Source organism: Chelmon rostratus, chromosome 13 (genome assembly GCF_017976325.1).
Source record: "Chelmon rostratus isolate fCheRos1 chromosome 13, fCheRos1.pri, whole genome shotgun sequence".
Classification (NCBI taxonomy): Eukaryota; Metazoa; Chordata; class Actinopteri; order Chaetodontiformes; family Chaetodontidae; genus Chelmon; species Chelmon rostratus.
In genome coordinates, this window is record NC_055670.1 from 12,320,976 (window position 1) to 12,337,182 (window position 16,207).

At 40.8% G+C, this 16,207-nt stretch overlaps 1 protein-coding gene across 3 annotated transcripts in view; it reads right to left on the minus strand.

Moving 5' to 3' along the window:
• osbpl6 (oxysterol binding protein-like 6) overlaps window positions 1-16,207 on the minus strand; it is a 38,109-nt gene that overhangs the window by 15,618 nt on the left and 6,284 nt on the right. For 2 of the 3 annotated variants that reach the window (XM_041950426.1, XM_041950428.1), the window contains exons 2-8: window positions 13,663-13,908; window positions 4,214-4,336; window positions 3,737-3,790; window positions 2,801-2,914; window positions 2,537-2,707; window positions 321-465; window positions 48-151 (exon numbers count right to left, since the gene is read on the minus strand). In XM_041950426.1, the coding sequence (XP_041806360.1) occupies window positions 48-151; window positions 321-465; window positions 2,537-2,707; window positions 2,801-2,914; window positions 3,737-3,790; window positions 4,214-4,336; window positions 13,663-13,809 (858 nt within the window). In that variant the 5' untranslated portion in view covers window positions 13,810-13,908. Of the gene's footprint in view, window positions 1-47; window positions 152-320; window positions 466-2,536; window positions 2,708-2,800; window positions 2,915-3,736; window positions 3,791-4,213; window positions 4,337-13,662; window positions 13,909-14,108; window positions 14,167-16,207 lie in introns of those variants that run through there. The other variant, XM_041950427.1, reaches the window with a different exon arrangement.

Genomic DNA, 16,207 nt, shown 5'->3' on the forward strand with positions numbered 1-16,207 from the left:
TTGCTTCCCCTGCTCTCTGTATCTGTGTGTGTGTGTATCTTTTTCACCTGCATATCTGTGAAGTTGGGCGCTGACTGTGTCCTTTGCAGAATCTCCAGACTCTGCAATAAGCGGCTCAGCTCAGTCAGGTTGGACTGGCATCGTGCAAGCTCTGAAAATAAAATTCACACCCACGCGCAGTGTTATGTGTCATGAAATGGTCATCAATCCTCCTCTCAGGGTTCAGAGGACTTACATATCGTAAAGCCAGAGGAATGATTTAATCTGCTTCTTCGTGAAATCAGATTCGTTCCCTGCATAAGGAAGAAAATTGCACTTACCCTCTGCACACTTGTCCATCTCCTCTGATTCCTGCAGCCAAGCGACCACCTTGCTCTGGCCGTTGCTGTAGGAGGCTGGCAGGCTGCTGTTGCTGCTGCTACTGGGGGCCACCGGCTGCCACGGCAAGCTGCTCGGCTTGGCCTGCTGTGGGGTTGGTTTGTTTGAAACTTCATGTCGGAGTTTACTGCACTGCGTTCAATTAGTTTTAATCATGCTATAGTTATTAAAATGGCCCTGACATTGTGAAAGACAGAATATTGTGAATTAGTTGATTCAGTGATAAATTATGTTTCTGATTAATCAAATAATCATTTGTCTACAACATTGGTGGCAGACAAAAAGGGACCCGAGGAAAAAAGGACATATAAAGATGGAAGATTTATGTGGAAACAATAACAAAACAAGGTTGGTATGAGGCTAACAGGGTTAGCTAAATCATTTTTTCAGACAGTAACTTGACTTTTCAAGTTACAAGAAGAATACTGACAATGAATATTACTTTCGACATGGCAGAAAGAAAAACAGATGGTTGTTAAGTCAAATAAGAAACATGGCAAAGTCAATCTTGTGCTTTGGTTACTGTCAGTGTAGCCGAGGAGCTGCGTGTCTTTTGTATCTAAAAATATTGTTATTTTCATTAAATTCAAGTTGGCTCCTTGTATTTAATGAGGCGAAGAAAGGGGTTGTGCGTTGTCAAAAAGATGTCCGAAACTAGTAAAAAATGTTGATCACAATTCCTCAAATCCCAAATTCATGCTTTGAATTCTGTGTTTTGTCCAATAAATGGTCCAAAATCCAAGCATATTCAAGCTGCAGAAGTGAGAAAAAGGATGACTCATCACATTTGAGAAGCTGTATTCGGCATTGTTGTTTGTCCTTAATAAATGCCTTAATTAAAATGGTCGTAACTTAATTTTCTGAGAACTGACTGGTTAGGACTATTCTAGATACGAAGACAGAACTCATATTTAAATGCTTCCCTTGTACCACACTATGGATCATTTGTGCCCTTGACCAAATCACTTGACTCAACTGTAACAGCTGCAGTGAATCTGGACTTCAAAGTAAAAAAATTAAATTCATGAGAAGAATAATACGTTGTATTATCTGCTTTAAGGAGCATACACAGAGCAAATGCTGCCATGCCGAAGCTTCCTGAAGTATTTACGAGAGACCTTGACAGTCCTCCTTCCAAGGCTCTGATGCAGCAGTTAATTCTGACTCTACGATTGTTTCTCATTTAAGCTGTTCTCCTGGGTGAGCTCATCAGGCTGCAGCCTGCTGCTCTGAATCCAGATCCTACTGATCACCTCTAATGGCCTGCATGCGGCACAGAGCCATTCTCCCTGCATCCTCAAGTTTACAAACAGCTCAGATGCGCCAACGAGGACCGCGGGTTCACGTTAAACTGAAAACAGTCTGGACAAATGAACCCTTTCAGCTATCCTGATGATCTGTATACAATTACATTATTGCATTGGGCAGATATCTGTCTGAACATTAAGCCATTAGTCGAGCAATTAGCCACATAACACAGGGGGCAGATCAAGGCCACGGTTACATTACAGGATATTTAGTAAAACAATATTTGTATGGAAATGTAACTGTTTAATTGGAGAAACTGAAAGGACAACATTGCACAAAGTGTACAATTATCAGGCAACACATTCATGTCTGACAATAAACTCTTCCTGTCATTACTGTGGCTGCTCACATCCAGAAGATAGGATTATACTTCCTCTCTTCTGGATGATATTTTGGTACTCTATCCCAGTTTCCAGTAAAAAAAGAACACGCAAACTCTCATTCCCCATGACATACCCTTCTTAAATAAGTAATCAAACTCTGCTCAGGGCGCTGAGAGAGTGCCGACTTTTAAGCTTGTGGAAGTATGAAGGGCCTGATCGACATCAAAGGCTGTAATGTTATGTTTTAGTTTTTCAGCTGATCTCTGTCCAGAAAATGTATCAGCAGTAATTTTGACAATTTATAATTTAAGACAGTTTTCAAGCAAAAACGTCAGATCCTGCTCTAGCTTCTGAAATGTGAGAAAAACAAGACAGCCGAAGATTGAACCTGGCACAGACATTTTTCACTATTTTCTTTTGCATTTCTAAACCAAATGATTCATTGGTTAATAATAAAAATAATCAATCGACGCAGCCCTATTTACAAGCACAATCTGTAGTGGTATGAAGGAGATGGGAGGGCTCACCTTAGCTTCCCGTACCACACTGGAGGCAGGTTGGGGGGACTCAATGGCAGCTGGGGGAGGAAATGTTCGCATGGTGGCCTCCCGGGGAGATCGCACAATCTCGTTCTGCCGGTAAAGCCGGTGATGACGCAACTTGGACACCCAGGCATCAAAGATGTCTTGAGATTTGACCTGAAGAGGAAGAAGACAGACAGCTTTGGCATCTGTTGACCTCCTGTTTATCAGAGCTGAGATGACAGTATTGACTCTTTCCATCAGCGCTACCTTCAGGTGATAGATATGCTCCTCGGTGTCCAGGTCGATGCGACGGGCCCTCTTCTTGATGGACATGACTGAGAGGCCAACGTCGATGCTGCCATGAAGTTTGCCTTTTTGGATCTAAGGTAACAGAGTAACACATATTTTCCCTGTTCACTCAAAGCACAGTTTACTTGAGGTTACATTGTTTTTATCCTCGATTATGTTTAAAACAAACTTATTTAGTGTTTGTGCACTCTAGTGCACTCTTACAGAGTGTTTTGCAGTGTGAAATCAGTGCACAGCACAGTTGTCTCTCTGTTCATCTTACAGCTCGACTGCTACTTATCTGCTCAAAGATTGTGGGTCAAACGCCTGAATCAAGTTTTCAAACTGTATACTAACAGGATGTTGTCTGGCTGGTAAGATTACATCACACCCCTCTCATATTTGATTTGAAAAATATCCCTTTTGCCATAAAAAGAGAAGATTTAGAGGCCCACGGACTCGACCAAACAGTCTGTCAAACTGCTAAATCAGAGTTTGGGCTGTAAGTAGACCTCAGTGCTCTCATGTAGACTAATCACTGAATGCAAAAGGGAGCAATTAGACTTTCTGCACTGCAGCCACTAATTTGCAACGTCTGATATAATATATGTATGCATTTATGTGAAACACTGTACTTTGGCTGCAAACAGACAGCACTGGCACTGGATGAGGGTCTGAATACTTTGTTAATAAAGTCAGCAAAAGCGATCCACCGATTCTTTGGGTTCTTCGTGCGTTAAATTTCCGTTTTGTCCGTAAAAGTACATCTTACGTGCAAAGTTACATTCCGTGCTGAAACACAATGAACATCATGACCCCTGCTGCAGATGTTTGTGCTGACTCATTGCCAAGTCAAGCTGATGTCAGGCCAGGCTGCCCTGTTTCTCCCTGCAGGTTATAGTCAGGGTTACTTACATCAATGGGTGACTTGGAGTACTTCAGGATACCATTGTCCAGAACAAAAAAACGCTGTAGAGAAAATAAGCACAAAAATAGTGTGTTGGTTAAATAAAAGGAAAGGAAGACATTGAATATAGATTACATTATTATTATTATTATTATCATCTCATAATTAGCTGTAGGAGGCTGGTTCTGTGCATGCTGTGGTGCTGTGAGTTCAAATATGCCAACAACAGGGACTGGTTTCCACCGTTATCCAAGTGCAAACAATAGTTAAGCTGATGCTAAAAGTGGTGACTTCAAAGGAAATACCCAGTACGCTTGCAGAAGAGGCCCAGAGAGGGTGAAGCAAGATGCATGAAAAGGGGAACTTCTTTCAAGCTATAGCACTTTACTAGACAGCAAACTGTTAAACAATCTGGGAGTGGCTGTGTTTGAATGTGCTTTTCCAGCAACACTTGTCTCGTGTCTCGCTTTTCCTGTGGATCTTACCTTGTGCCAGCCTTTCAGGGGCCATTTCCGCTTCTTCAGCATAAAGCCCTCGTGTTTGTCAGGCCTCTGGACGTTGCTCTGACCGATTTTCAGCCCCTCAATGATCTCCCAGCTGTCTGCCTCCTTCAGAGGAATAAAAATACAGCGTGGTGTCAGAACTAATCCACTCACTCCTCCAGGAAAAGAAGGAAACACTTGGTTTCATAAAAAGGGAAGATGCTGCTGTCATGATAGACAGAAGAAAACAACAGGAATACACTTAATGCTTTTTTATTCTTTTCCCCTGTACAACATGCTGAAAGAAAAACTGCCCCATTCAAATTCCCCCTGCTCTCTCAGCATTTCCACTCCATTAGCTTTCTCCTGACTGCGCTCTTCCTGCGGCAAGTGGGTCTGTAAATCAAAGTGACGCCTCTGGAGTAGAGGGACGGCAGGGTCAGGCAGGGACAGGTAAGATATCACACCGTCTGTGCCACTGGGGGGCGGGGGAATCATGGGATCACAAAATGTCTGGGGAAAGAAAAGCATCATCGCCACCCTGCTGTACTGGCCTGATATGATCCATTCAGCATCTTTCAGGAGTTATTTTGTGTGCGAGTCTGAAATGTTTTAACTGACGTGTTTACTGTGCCTTCGCTTCAGTTGATTGAACGGTTATTAGGGTTTGTGGTTAAACAAATATTTATTTACTATTGTATGTGTTTATTAATACATTTAAAACAACCATAACCCCCTTTTGTGGGCATCATTAAGTGGAGGCTGGTGTATAAACAAATCATGAATGACAATATAGTAAAGCACAGCTAATATAATAAATTATATAAATTGAAGCTTCATATGAAGTTAATTGTTGACAAATACTTTACATTAATAAACATTTAAATTTGTATTTATAGTTACACTACAGTGTGTTATAAACCATTTATTACGTTTTTATATACTGTTCATTAATGCTCAGTAAGGGCATTTACAGTCAAGTGTTACCCTAGCAATTAGTTTTGTATGGTATTAATTACGTAAAGATTTGTTTCGTAGTAAATGAGTAATAATTACTGAACAGTTGAGAGTCAAATCTCTGGCATTACAATAATATTCACAAGCATGTTTTGATCTTTAATGAACAATACATTTCCGCTCTGACTTCCATTTGAAGATTATCTGCAGTGGGACAGTAATACTGGTCAAGTCAAGAACAGGCCCGTTTCTCAGTTAGCAATTTCCAACATTTCCCCGAATTCCTTTAAAGGTCCTCAAATTATATTTTCCTCAATCAGCTGCTTGCTATAAGCGATGTGCTCCTACATAAATACAACGTTTTCTGCAAATATTAGAATTTTTTTTCTCTCTCTCTCTTCGTGCACTTCTTACTGGTTTACTGCAGGCAGGGCTCAATTAGAAAAAGGTGATGCCACACACTTATGTGCACCAATCAGGGTTAAGCAACAAATTTAATCAGAATCTGATGACAGTAGTTGGGTTGTTTGCAAATGTTTACAAACCACACCTGATCAAACCACACCGACAGTCCTGATGAAGCAAATGAGCTGATTTTTGAGTGTTAATGTCCTAAAAAAAATGGATTTTTTTTTACCCTAGAACTTCATTATCATTATTATTAAGATAAGATTAATTCAATTAACAGATTTTTACATGAATCGCACATGGTAATACTGAGAATACTGCTGCCACGAGAGTGCAAAATGTAGGCTGCCATCAGATTAATAATAATAATAATAAATAGTGTTACTACTATTGCGCAGAAGAAGAAAATATACAAAACAGTAAAAAATATGTAATATTCACAAAATGTAAAGGATATGAGCATATCTTGGCATAAATGACAAAAAACAACAAATTATATGGGAAACAATTCATCATTAAAATTGAATATAATCGAGAAATATTTACAATTTGGAAAGGAACAGACTTGCAACTATATTTATCTGGTAAACATGTAGCTGGAAGAAGAAACAGTGATATTGATCTTCTGATTGCCCTGCCTTATAGCTTACCACTGTTGTTGTAAACAGCGTGATGTTGCCTCCGCTCTGTAGCATTATCTCAACATGACATGTGGTCGTCTATTTTTGGGCAGTTATCCATCAGATTAAGCAAAATATTGATGCAACTAAATGTAATACTGGTAAAGTAGGTCAGATTTTTAATTTCATACTTGAATCAGTAGTGGCAAAGCCTTTAAGGCAAAACCCACAACTTAACATGCATGAGCCTCTCTGGAAAGCCAAATAACTGCCTGTGGCTCCTCACTGCACAGTGTGGCGAAGCGACCTTCAAGACAGCTCGTTGGGCGAACGCTACGACACCCGACCTCGGTTTGTAGGACATTTAACAAAAGGAGACAACCGCTTGTTTAATCTAATGACCAGGCAAACAGATCTGTCTGGTAATGAGGTCATGTTTCTCACCTCCCTTCAGTGGCCCTATGCAACTGGGGTAGTGGAGGAGCTCAACTTTATTAGCACAATGCACTTCACCGTTCAAAGCAATCGCATCGTAAAAGGAAACGGTCCACTCACACTAGAAACGCTTACATCATTGTCAGTTGAACAACACAAGACAACAAGCAGCAGAAACCCTTCACACAAACTTCCTGTGTGTTATCTGCAGCATTACAAACAGACTTTCAGATGGCTCTAAATTGATCAATCAATACTAGACTAAATAAAAAATGGCTTGTGCCGCAAATATTGCAATTCAATGCACTTCCCTGGGCATTGTTCCTGATCCAATCAGCAACAATATAAATCAACAATTAATCAATTCCTCATGAGGAACAGTCCACATGACCTCTGGCGCCACGTAAATACCAAACTATATGCCAGCTACTGCTTTATATGGAAATTACTGCTACAGTCAGAGAATTTGCTTTAGTTTTTGGACCCTTAAAACAGAACTGAATTAAGCCAAAGTGATTTCCTGCACTCTGCTCACATTCATTGATCTCACTGCAGAATAATTTAAAGCTGAATGAGCCGGCCTCTCTTGGTAAGTTTACGCCTTTAATGAAGCATCTTGTGGCAGACTAAGTAAGAGGCTGTCTGCTTTACTATGTCAGGGTTTAAAAAGGTTTGTTCCATGAGCTTGTCCGTTTGATAGTGACTAACTCTGACTTGATTGAGGGTTTTTGTACTTCTCTTTTTCATGTCTCCCTTGAAAAAGACTCATGTTATATCAGTGGAATGATCCAATTAGACCCGTGTATATTTAAAGGAAAATGACATTATCAGCTAAGTCAATCTAACAGTCTACCTGTTTTAGCCTGACAGGCCACGTCTGGTGGTATCCACCACCTGCAGTAGATCTGCAATGAATCAAACTATTACTGTTAAGGTGTCCCTCAGCAGCAGAAAGGACAAACAGTCCTTGGGGACACCTTAGGCTAAATCAGCACTATAAATATCAGTGTGCCAGCCCACTTCTGATGACAAGTTTCTCTTCCACATCTGCTTCTCCAACAGACCCTGATGCCAGTCTCTACTGCTGCTGAAACCCCGTTGGACCTTTCTAAGGTGCTGCGCTACATCGACACAACATGACCAATATCAGTTTATCTCCCACTTCACAGTGCAATAAAACATAATGCTGTAATAAAAAGAGTGACAACATAATGAAACAGATGAATCTTTCATGGGAGGTCTAAATCTAAGCAGGTTTACACAATAATTTATTTCCCTAAACAAATTGTTCTATTGAGGAACACTGAGTCACAGCCTGGAGAGGAAGACGCTGTTTTTTCAAGATCAGTATTCTATCTTGAGAAGCACTGCAATGATTTGAGCCAACCACTGCATGGTTTGAGTAGACTAATTCTATAGCTTACAGGTGGGGTCGTCCGAGGGTATGTGAGGGTAAAAATGGCTTTATTATATTAGAATAAAGCATGTTTCTGTCTTGAGGGCAACCATTGTGTCTGTGCTTGACTAGGGAGGCATCCTTCAGTCTCATACTGCTCACTCTTCGTTAAAAGAACTTGATGCAGTTTATCATTGTGCTTTGCATTTCATTACAGGAGATAAATATTTTACTCATCACTGTGTCCTGCATGAAGAAAGTAAGCTGGGCAACAAGAAGAGACCTACATACTATCTGTTTTATTTCTACAGGTCTCAGTCCGTCACTTATCTTGTCAGTGTGAAACCACTGCTCACCAGAACAGATCTCAGGACTGTTTAATTCTAGTTACCCCTGGAGTAAATACTAAATTTGTGAGAATTGCCTTCAACTACTTTGCACCTTATAAACATAATTAATTACACAGGAATTTAAACCCTGAATGTCTCATCCCACTTTCCGATTTTAAACTTTCAAGTCTATGTAGTGACATCTGTGATTGGTGCTGTATGAGCTTTTGTTATGTCTGGTTATGCACTTTGTATTTGTCCTTTTATTATGTACGGCTATGTTTGCTTTTCCGTCTCTCTGCTGTCTCAGGTATCTCTTGCAAAAGAGAACTTGATCTCAATGACATTACCTGATTAAACTAGAAGGGCACTTGGAGAGTGCAGACCTCCACCAAGGCCAATAGTTCACTCCTCTATGATCTGCAAGTCTGCAAGCACAAACTTTACGGCCATTATTATTGCTCGTTCTGGTGAAGAGTAAAGTTCAAACACTTTTTTCTTAATATCTCTGGTGGTTTACTGCAGACAATTCACATTTTTTGTGAGTAAGCGAATAATTATTTGCATGAAATGTGTGTATTTATGTTCGGTTCTCCCATGAAACCACTGTCCCCGAGTACTCCATAACGATTGCCTTCTTTATGAAGTTTGACCAACGACAGGCGTTGGCTATGACAGAGGATTACTGGTCCCCGTGAATACAGATTGTGATATGGAGGCGCCGAATCTCTGCAACTGGCTGTGTTTTCTTTTTTCTGCATGTGTGTAATTTTTAAGTTAAAAGCAATTTTACGACCAGCCTTGTCACTACATAGCACACACTAAATAATTCAAATAGCAGCTTACAGTGTGCGGTCCCCTGTTGTACTTGCGTAAGACTATACTTTTTAAGAATACACTGTACTATGAAACTTTATATAACTGTAACATGGTCCCACCGCGTCTTCCACCACAATCACCACTGAACAATGATATATCAGCAACAAATAACCACAGAGGACTTGTTGTGAGGATGGATTTCACTGCAGCGTCTGGCTGGCTCAGCAGTAAAGCTTAGAGTAGGAGGGTGTGCGGCCACATGGATGAGGAGTTAACACCCTGAGACACTGCGTATAAGCACAGTCTCATGCTTGGTGTAAACACCACAGATTCAGTTACAGACCTACAGTCCACATGTGCGAGCTGCTGACTTGTGGGAGATAACTGAGGAAGAGGAGGGGAACTGTGTTGAGGTATTTACTGAAACGCAGAAGTTCATTCTTGACCTTGGAAATGTAAGTTTAATAATAAAAGAGACTATTTGCAGGCCAGTAATATCTATATGATAACAAATGATTAATCTGTATTTTTATGTATTTAAAATACACTTTAAGTACAATTAAAACTACTTGGGTATCAATCTATGAAAACATGACTTTTTATCTATGGTGTAGTTCTGACAATATATCAGACAACAAGCCACATCTCAGACAATATTGCTAAGAGGTTAAGGTGGGTTATCTCAAAAATAGCAAAACTTCAGTAGAAACCAGATATAATCATAAGACAGATTGGCGCCACTTGCATCGACTGTGTGAAGATTAAAACCACCTCTGTGTGTTCATTATCCACTTTGTTTCTGTTCTCTATCAAGATCATCTCCTCTGTTTTTGAGTTGGGCTGTTGTGCGATGAGGAAAATTACTGAAAATTACTGGATATTATCAGACAGATTATCAGTCAAAACAAGCTCATTAGACGCTATGATAACCTGGCCTTCGAATAAATGCATTTAAATTTCTAAGACGTCTTCGCGGGAGAAAGCAGATGGTGATTTATGCAGTTGTCAGAGCAAGTGCTCCATCATTCTTTCATCTCTAGTAATATCAGTACGTTCTGGTCATTACCATGAAAACAGCCGTCTTCTTTTTTTAAATGTTTCTTTTTTGCATTTCTGCTTTATTTATTACAGTGACCGCTGGAGAGAGACACTAAATCGAGTGGGAGGGAGAGAGAGAGAGAGAGAGAGAGAGAGAGAGAGAAGGGATGGGCTGGAACTGAACCGAGGCCGCCTCAGACTCAGCCTTGATACATGGTACACGCTCCACCAGGTGAGCACCCAAACAACCGCTATCAGACTTTAGAGGAACTGATAATCGCCTGATAATCACTGATTTCTCAGCTCTCATAAATCAAAGGTACCTTACTTGAATATTTGTCATGATCACAGCATGTGATTCCATCTATTCCTCCTGCTATCTCTGAGCCGAAAACATCTTATCTAACCAGGAAATGACAAGCAGCAAGAGAAAAAATATTGATAGTTGCAGTGACATCCTGAATCAACGTGTGTGTGTGTGTGTGTGTGTGTGTGTGTGTGTGTGTGTGTGTGTGTGTGTGTGTGTGTGTGTGTGTGTGTGTGTGGGGGGGGGGGGGGGGGGGGGGGGGGGGGGGAGTCTGTGCTTACTGCAGGTGGTGCTTCTAATTGCCCTCATGAGGGTGAACAGTAGTCGTCAGCAGAGGGCAAAGTGACATGTATTGATTTGAAAATGGGAGCTGGATCTCATTAAGGCTTCCACCCAACAAAATGCCCCGCTCTCATTTTTCCTCAAAAACTGAGGCCCAGCCAAGCTAGCTAAGGTCTTTTCTCTGCATCTACTGTGCTTCCTCTGGACGCCCCTGGGGAAAAGGTACTACATATTCTCTACAGTGACCTACAGACATAATATCACTCAAAACTGCCGGCACAGGACACACTAGCAGACTCTGATGAGGAGAACACTATCATTAGGGTTAACACACAATGATAGTCCAGCTAATATTCAGAGAGATTAATCAATGCTGGAGACGTCTTCCCAAATTAGTCAGCACTGTTTTATAATAAACAATTAACAAAAACCTTAGGAACAGTAGTTCAACCTCAACACAAGGTAATACAACTGAAAGCTCCAGAGCAGCTACTAAAAAGATCTAGTGTTACGAACGCTTTGTCAACAACAACAATAATAATAATAACAGTAATAATCTATTATTAGCTTTTCCTTATGGTTTGAAAGGCAAACATAGCCTTTTCTGGAAGACCGTGATCTTTGCCTGTGTTAATTGTTCAGTTGTATCTTGGTACATTACAACTATATGTCAAAAAAGTTCTTATCAAAATCTCTCTTTTTTCTCTTCCATTTTTTAAACGACTGTTCCTGAATTTGAGGGCGTTTACATAAAGGTAATTTGGGGCAACGCTGCACTTCCCCTCTGTATCACGGCCCATTCATTAAGCTAAACCGACTTTTGAGCATTCCAAATCGGAAGAATCGTAACCAATCCCTGCCACACATACTCAGCTTCACTCAGAAATGTCACATTATGGAGACTAAAGACACTTTCACTTCTGTTTTACGATGACTTTAAAGTCAGTGTCTCTTAAAATGTACTTGCAGGAGACTTATGGCCTTTCTCTCCTTGTACATTCTCATAATGGCTGGGAGCTAAAACCCTGAGACAGCTGAATCGAACAGAGGAGGATTTGTAGCTCTAACCGTTATTTTGAATGATACACCTGCCTATGTAGTTGATACATCAAGTGTCTGGATCGCCCACTGCTACATTCCTGCAGCAATTAGTGAACACTGCTACATCCTAACTAAAAACATCTGCAACAATCTAGAGCTAATTCCCAATCAAATTCTTTGTGTGCTGCTGATTCTTTCAATATGCCGCAAACTATCTTCAGGTCTTGATTAAGCAGGTGTACAAAATGAAGGGAATCTCATTTGCTGCTATCTTACTGGCTGCCTCTTTGGTTAGTACCTGACTTCATTAAACACATTAAAAGAGATGAATAAGAAAAGAAAGGCTAATAGATACAGTAACCTTGCTCTCAGATTAAGCTGTCTTTAAGATTATGGAGCGTCAGGGAAATGAAATGCTGAACCCTTTCACCCATGAAAGCCTTGTTATCAGAAACAAGCAGGCGACATTAAAGAAAGGGACAATGAGCAGGAGGTTGAAGGGGTTAACGGTCTGCCTCATCAAGCAGCAGGTCATCGACTGAGTGCTTCAAACAAGGCCCCATTTCTCAAACCAACCCCCTTTTCTCCTCGGACAGCCATCTCCCGCGGACACAAGCTGGACTCCTGCACAGCATACCAGAGCGTGCCACATGTTCAGTGGAGCACCAAGCCTCCGCCTGTCCCTCATGAAATATGCATCACCCAGCGCCGATGGAAAAGCTGTGATGTCAGAGATTCTAGTTTCGGTGTCCCGTTTCTGCACGGCCACAGTGACACAGCAGCTCAGCAGGAAAACAAGGGCTGGGGGCTTCAGATGGAGGGGTTAAGTTTAAGCACCTGTCCAGGACTGTGAAATAAGTGCGTATCTCATTGTTTACCATGCGTCTGCAAGGTTTTTACTTACTAACCAGGGAATTAAGGCTGCACTTTCTTATCTGATTAGTCATCTAATCAGTTGATAAGGTCTTGTAGGGTTGATAGTCAATTAGTCTCTTTTCTAAAGGACTTTTCAGCGGGAATAAAATAATAATCATTAGTCATTATCAGAAGCTTGTTGTGTATGCCTGAATTTATCTGCAGAGAGAAAATAGAGAAACAATTTAACAGATTAAACTCATGAATTAGTCAGAGGAGTCGTGTGACTATTAACCTGGACAGACACTGTACAGAGGAAATCAGATTTGAAACCGGAATTAGAATCTGGACGAATTCCAGCCAGATCAGTTGTCATTATGCACTCAGTTTGGGGGACACCTGTAACCTGCATGAATGATCAATAATCTGGCTGGCATCTAATGGTGAAGTTGCATGTAGCAACCAACTGAATACCCCTCGCCTCACCCCTGCATTTCCAAGCGTCTAGGAGAATCTACGTTGGCCACGAGGGTTGCCAAAAACGCAAAAGACGCTCTCTAGAGTCAGTGTTTGGTTTTTCCATTCTGGGCTACTGTAGGAACTGGGCAGAGTCTGTGGAATAGGACCTGCTGCCTCTGTAGATATAACGGCTCATTATAAGGTAATAGAAACATAATGATCTTTGTTTTCAGGTGATTATAACATAGCTATGAGTATTATATTCCATTTCTGCCATTTTCTGCCAATAGATGCCCCTAAATGTTACACACTGGACCTTAACTTTGACTTAAAAGCAGAATTGCAGGAATCTGTTTTTGTTGGCATTTTTGAGGATGTAATCATCTTGAAATTTTGTTGTAATTGTCAATGAACAAAACCATGTATACATTGTGACCAGTCAACTGATATTTCCCTGTCTCTTGTTCTTCTGTCTCAAGAGAAGATGTCACTAGCAGAAGAATTACCTGCCGGCTGTCACGCTGGGAGGAGGAAGAGGAAGAGGCGCTCTTGTGAACCGGTGTGGAGGTCTTGTTGACTGGCGTGGAGCTCCTCTCCTCAGAGCTCATGGTGCGGCCATGGGGGCCTCGCTGGTAGTGTTGGTGGTGAGACATGGTGGGCACCAGTTGGCTCCGTGGACCACCCTCAGCACTGCGCCCCGCAGATCAGGAGCATCCTCTGACACTGAAGCACGCTCACTGCTTGCCGTTCATCTGAAAAACAAAGGTCAGGAAGTTACACTATTGCACTTACCTCACCTTCCTCATTCTATTGCAGTGCTGTTTATACCAGACACAGAGCCACACTGCCTCTGATCAAGTCTCAAACAACGCTTCCTCTACTTTAATGAAATGAGTACATGAACTATGTAAAACCAAAACTCCATCAATTTCAGTATGTTAATCTCACTCACAGATGCTCAGTCGAGGCCCCCTGAGCCATTCTTTGAAACACTGGTTTTTAAGTTTTCCTCTCATTACATGTGCATTACTGAATAAGCCTTTCACTATGTTTGTCATGAGCCCAGTGCAGGAAATCATCCCATTTGAGAAGCGAAACCTGAGAAATTGTAGCAGTTCCGATGGACAGATCAAATAATCGACTAGCTGTTTCAGTTCTAACCAATACTGACTTGAGCCTGTAACTATGCGCCTGTTTCAGTTTAAAGGCAAACAGTACATTAGTCGATTAGTTGATCAACAGTTTTCAAGCAAAGTTACTTTGAGCTTTTGACTGTTGCTGCTCCAACAAAACAAGACATTTGATGACGTCACCAAGATTCACTGGCGTTCACAGGCGATTTTCAATTGTTTTCTAATACTTTACAGACCAAACAATTAATCTATAATGAAAATAATCACTGGTTGCAACCCTACATCTTTCTACAAGCAATGAACTCTGTTTACAGTCAGGAAATGTGGCAGATCACCCAGTCAGTTTGACTGTGGTCACTGCCTCCACTGCCGGAGATTTAGATTGTCCCTCCAGACTGTGAAACATAAATCCATCTAATTACCACCATGATAATGATGGCAATTACATGAGGATACCAAATCAATACAGGAAAGCATCTACAGGTCTACTGTAAGGTCACAAACCAGTGATGACTACCATATACCAGCTATAACAACATCCACTGGCTCAAAACATGAAGTACTTGGTTAGTACTGGTGGGATCATATCTTTTATAATTATACTAGATTCAAAATGTCTTGTTAACCTTACATTCAGATAGCAGCAGGGAGTGCTCGTTCTAATCATTAGTCATAGCACTGTGTTGCTTCATGCTGACACCCATAATACTGCCTGCAGTGGTGCTGTGTAATTGTCTCAGCTCTCAGGAGGTCTCAGCACTGATAAAACATACATCGACTGAAGATAGCAGAAATTAAACAGACAGACAAACCCTGTTCAGTTTAGAAAATGAGATACTGAGGATGTTACTGAACCTTTACGAGGACACATTTTCAGGAATAACATTCAGAAGATGCAGTACTTACAGGCATTTGAACAGTCTGATAAACTTTCTCGCTTAATTATGATGGAGGATTCAAAACTAGGAAAACACCAGATTTATAGAGCAGCTCCACAATAAATCATGTATGGAGGACAGCATTGTTGCACCGGTGTGGTTTGTCAGAAAGTGCTGCACACAAATGTAGGACAAGCAGTATTTTCAGCCTGTGAGTAGTTACTTTACTACGGCTGAACAATTTAATTGAAATATTACTGAAATCACAATATGGCCAAGTATAAGATCCAAATCACAGGGGCAGCTTTTTTTTTTTTACATTAAAAATTAAGCACTGTGGTGCTACAGAGATGCTCTGGCCTACAAAGCATATTCTCCAGATGTAAGGGAACACGCTTGTTTGGTACAGAAACCAAAAATCACAGTATTGTCCCTTTTTTTCAGTGAAAATGAAATTCAAAAATGACTATTTCCACAAACACTGTGACTCATATCGCATTCACAACATCTGTCAAAATAATCACAGCATGATTTTTTTTTTTGCACATTGTTCAGCCATATACTCTATAGTAAGATATTATAGTTAAATCCAAAACAATCTGCTGATTGACAGAAAATGAATCAACCAATGTATATTGACAAATCACCTGATTAATCAAAATCTGGAAAATAAATGTAAGTTAACAGACAATATCAAATCTCATATCATGACACAATATTACATTGATAAAACTGTCCATATCTACTTTAAGTTCTATATAATGTTTTGACATTTTAGTTGTAGTAGTAAATAGCAGTAGTACTTTTATTTTAATGACTTGATGAAGTCGAAGACAACATCTAAAAGACAGATAGAGGAAATTGTGCAGCAGTGCAGGACCAGGCAGGCAGTGATATATGTGTCGCATCAGGCTGCTTGTGTTGACAGGCATTGTATACATACAACTCTGGAGCACCCTGTGGTTTAAAATACAGGATGTGCTCTCCCATGTGTCAGGGAAACTCCCCGAGGCCACTGAGCAGCTCTGCACACTTCAGCA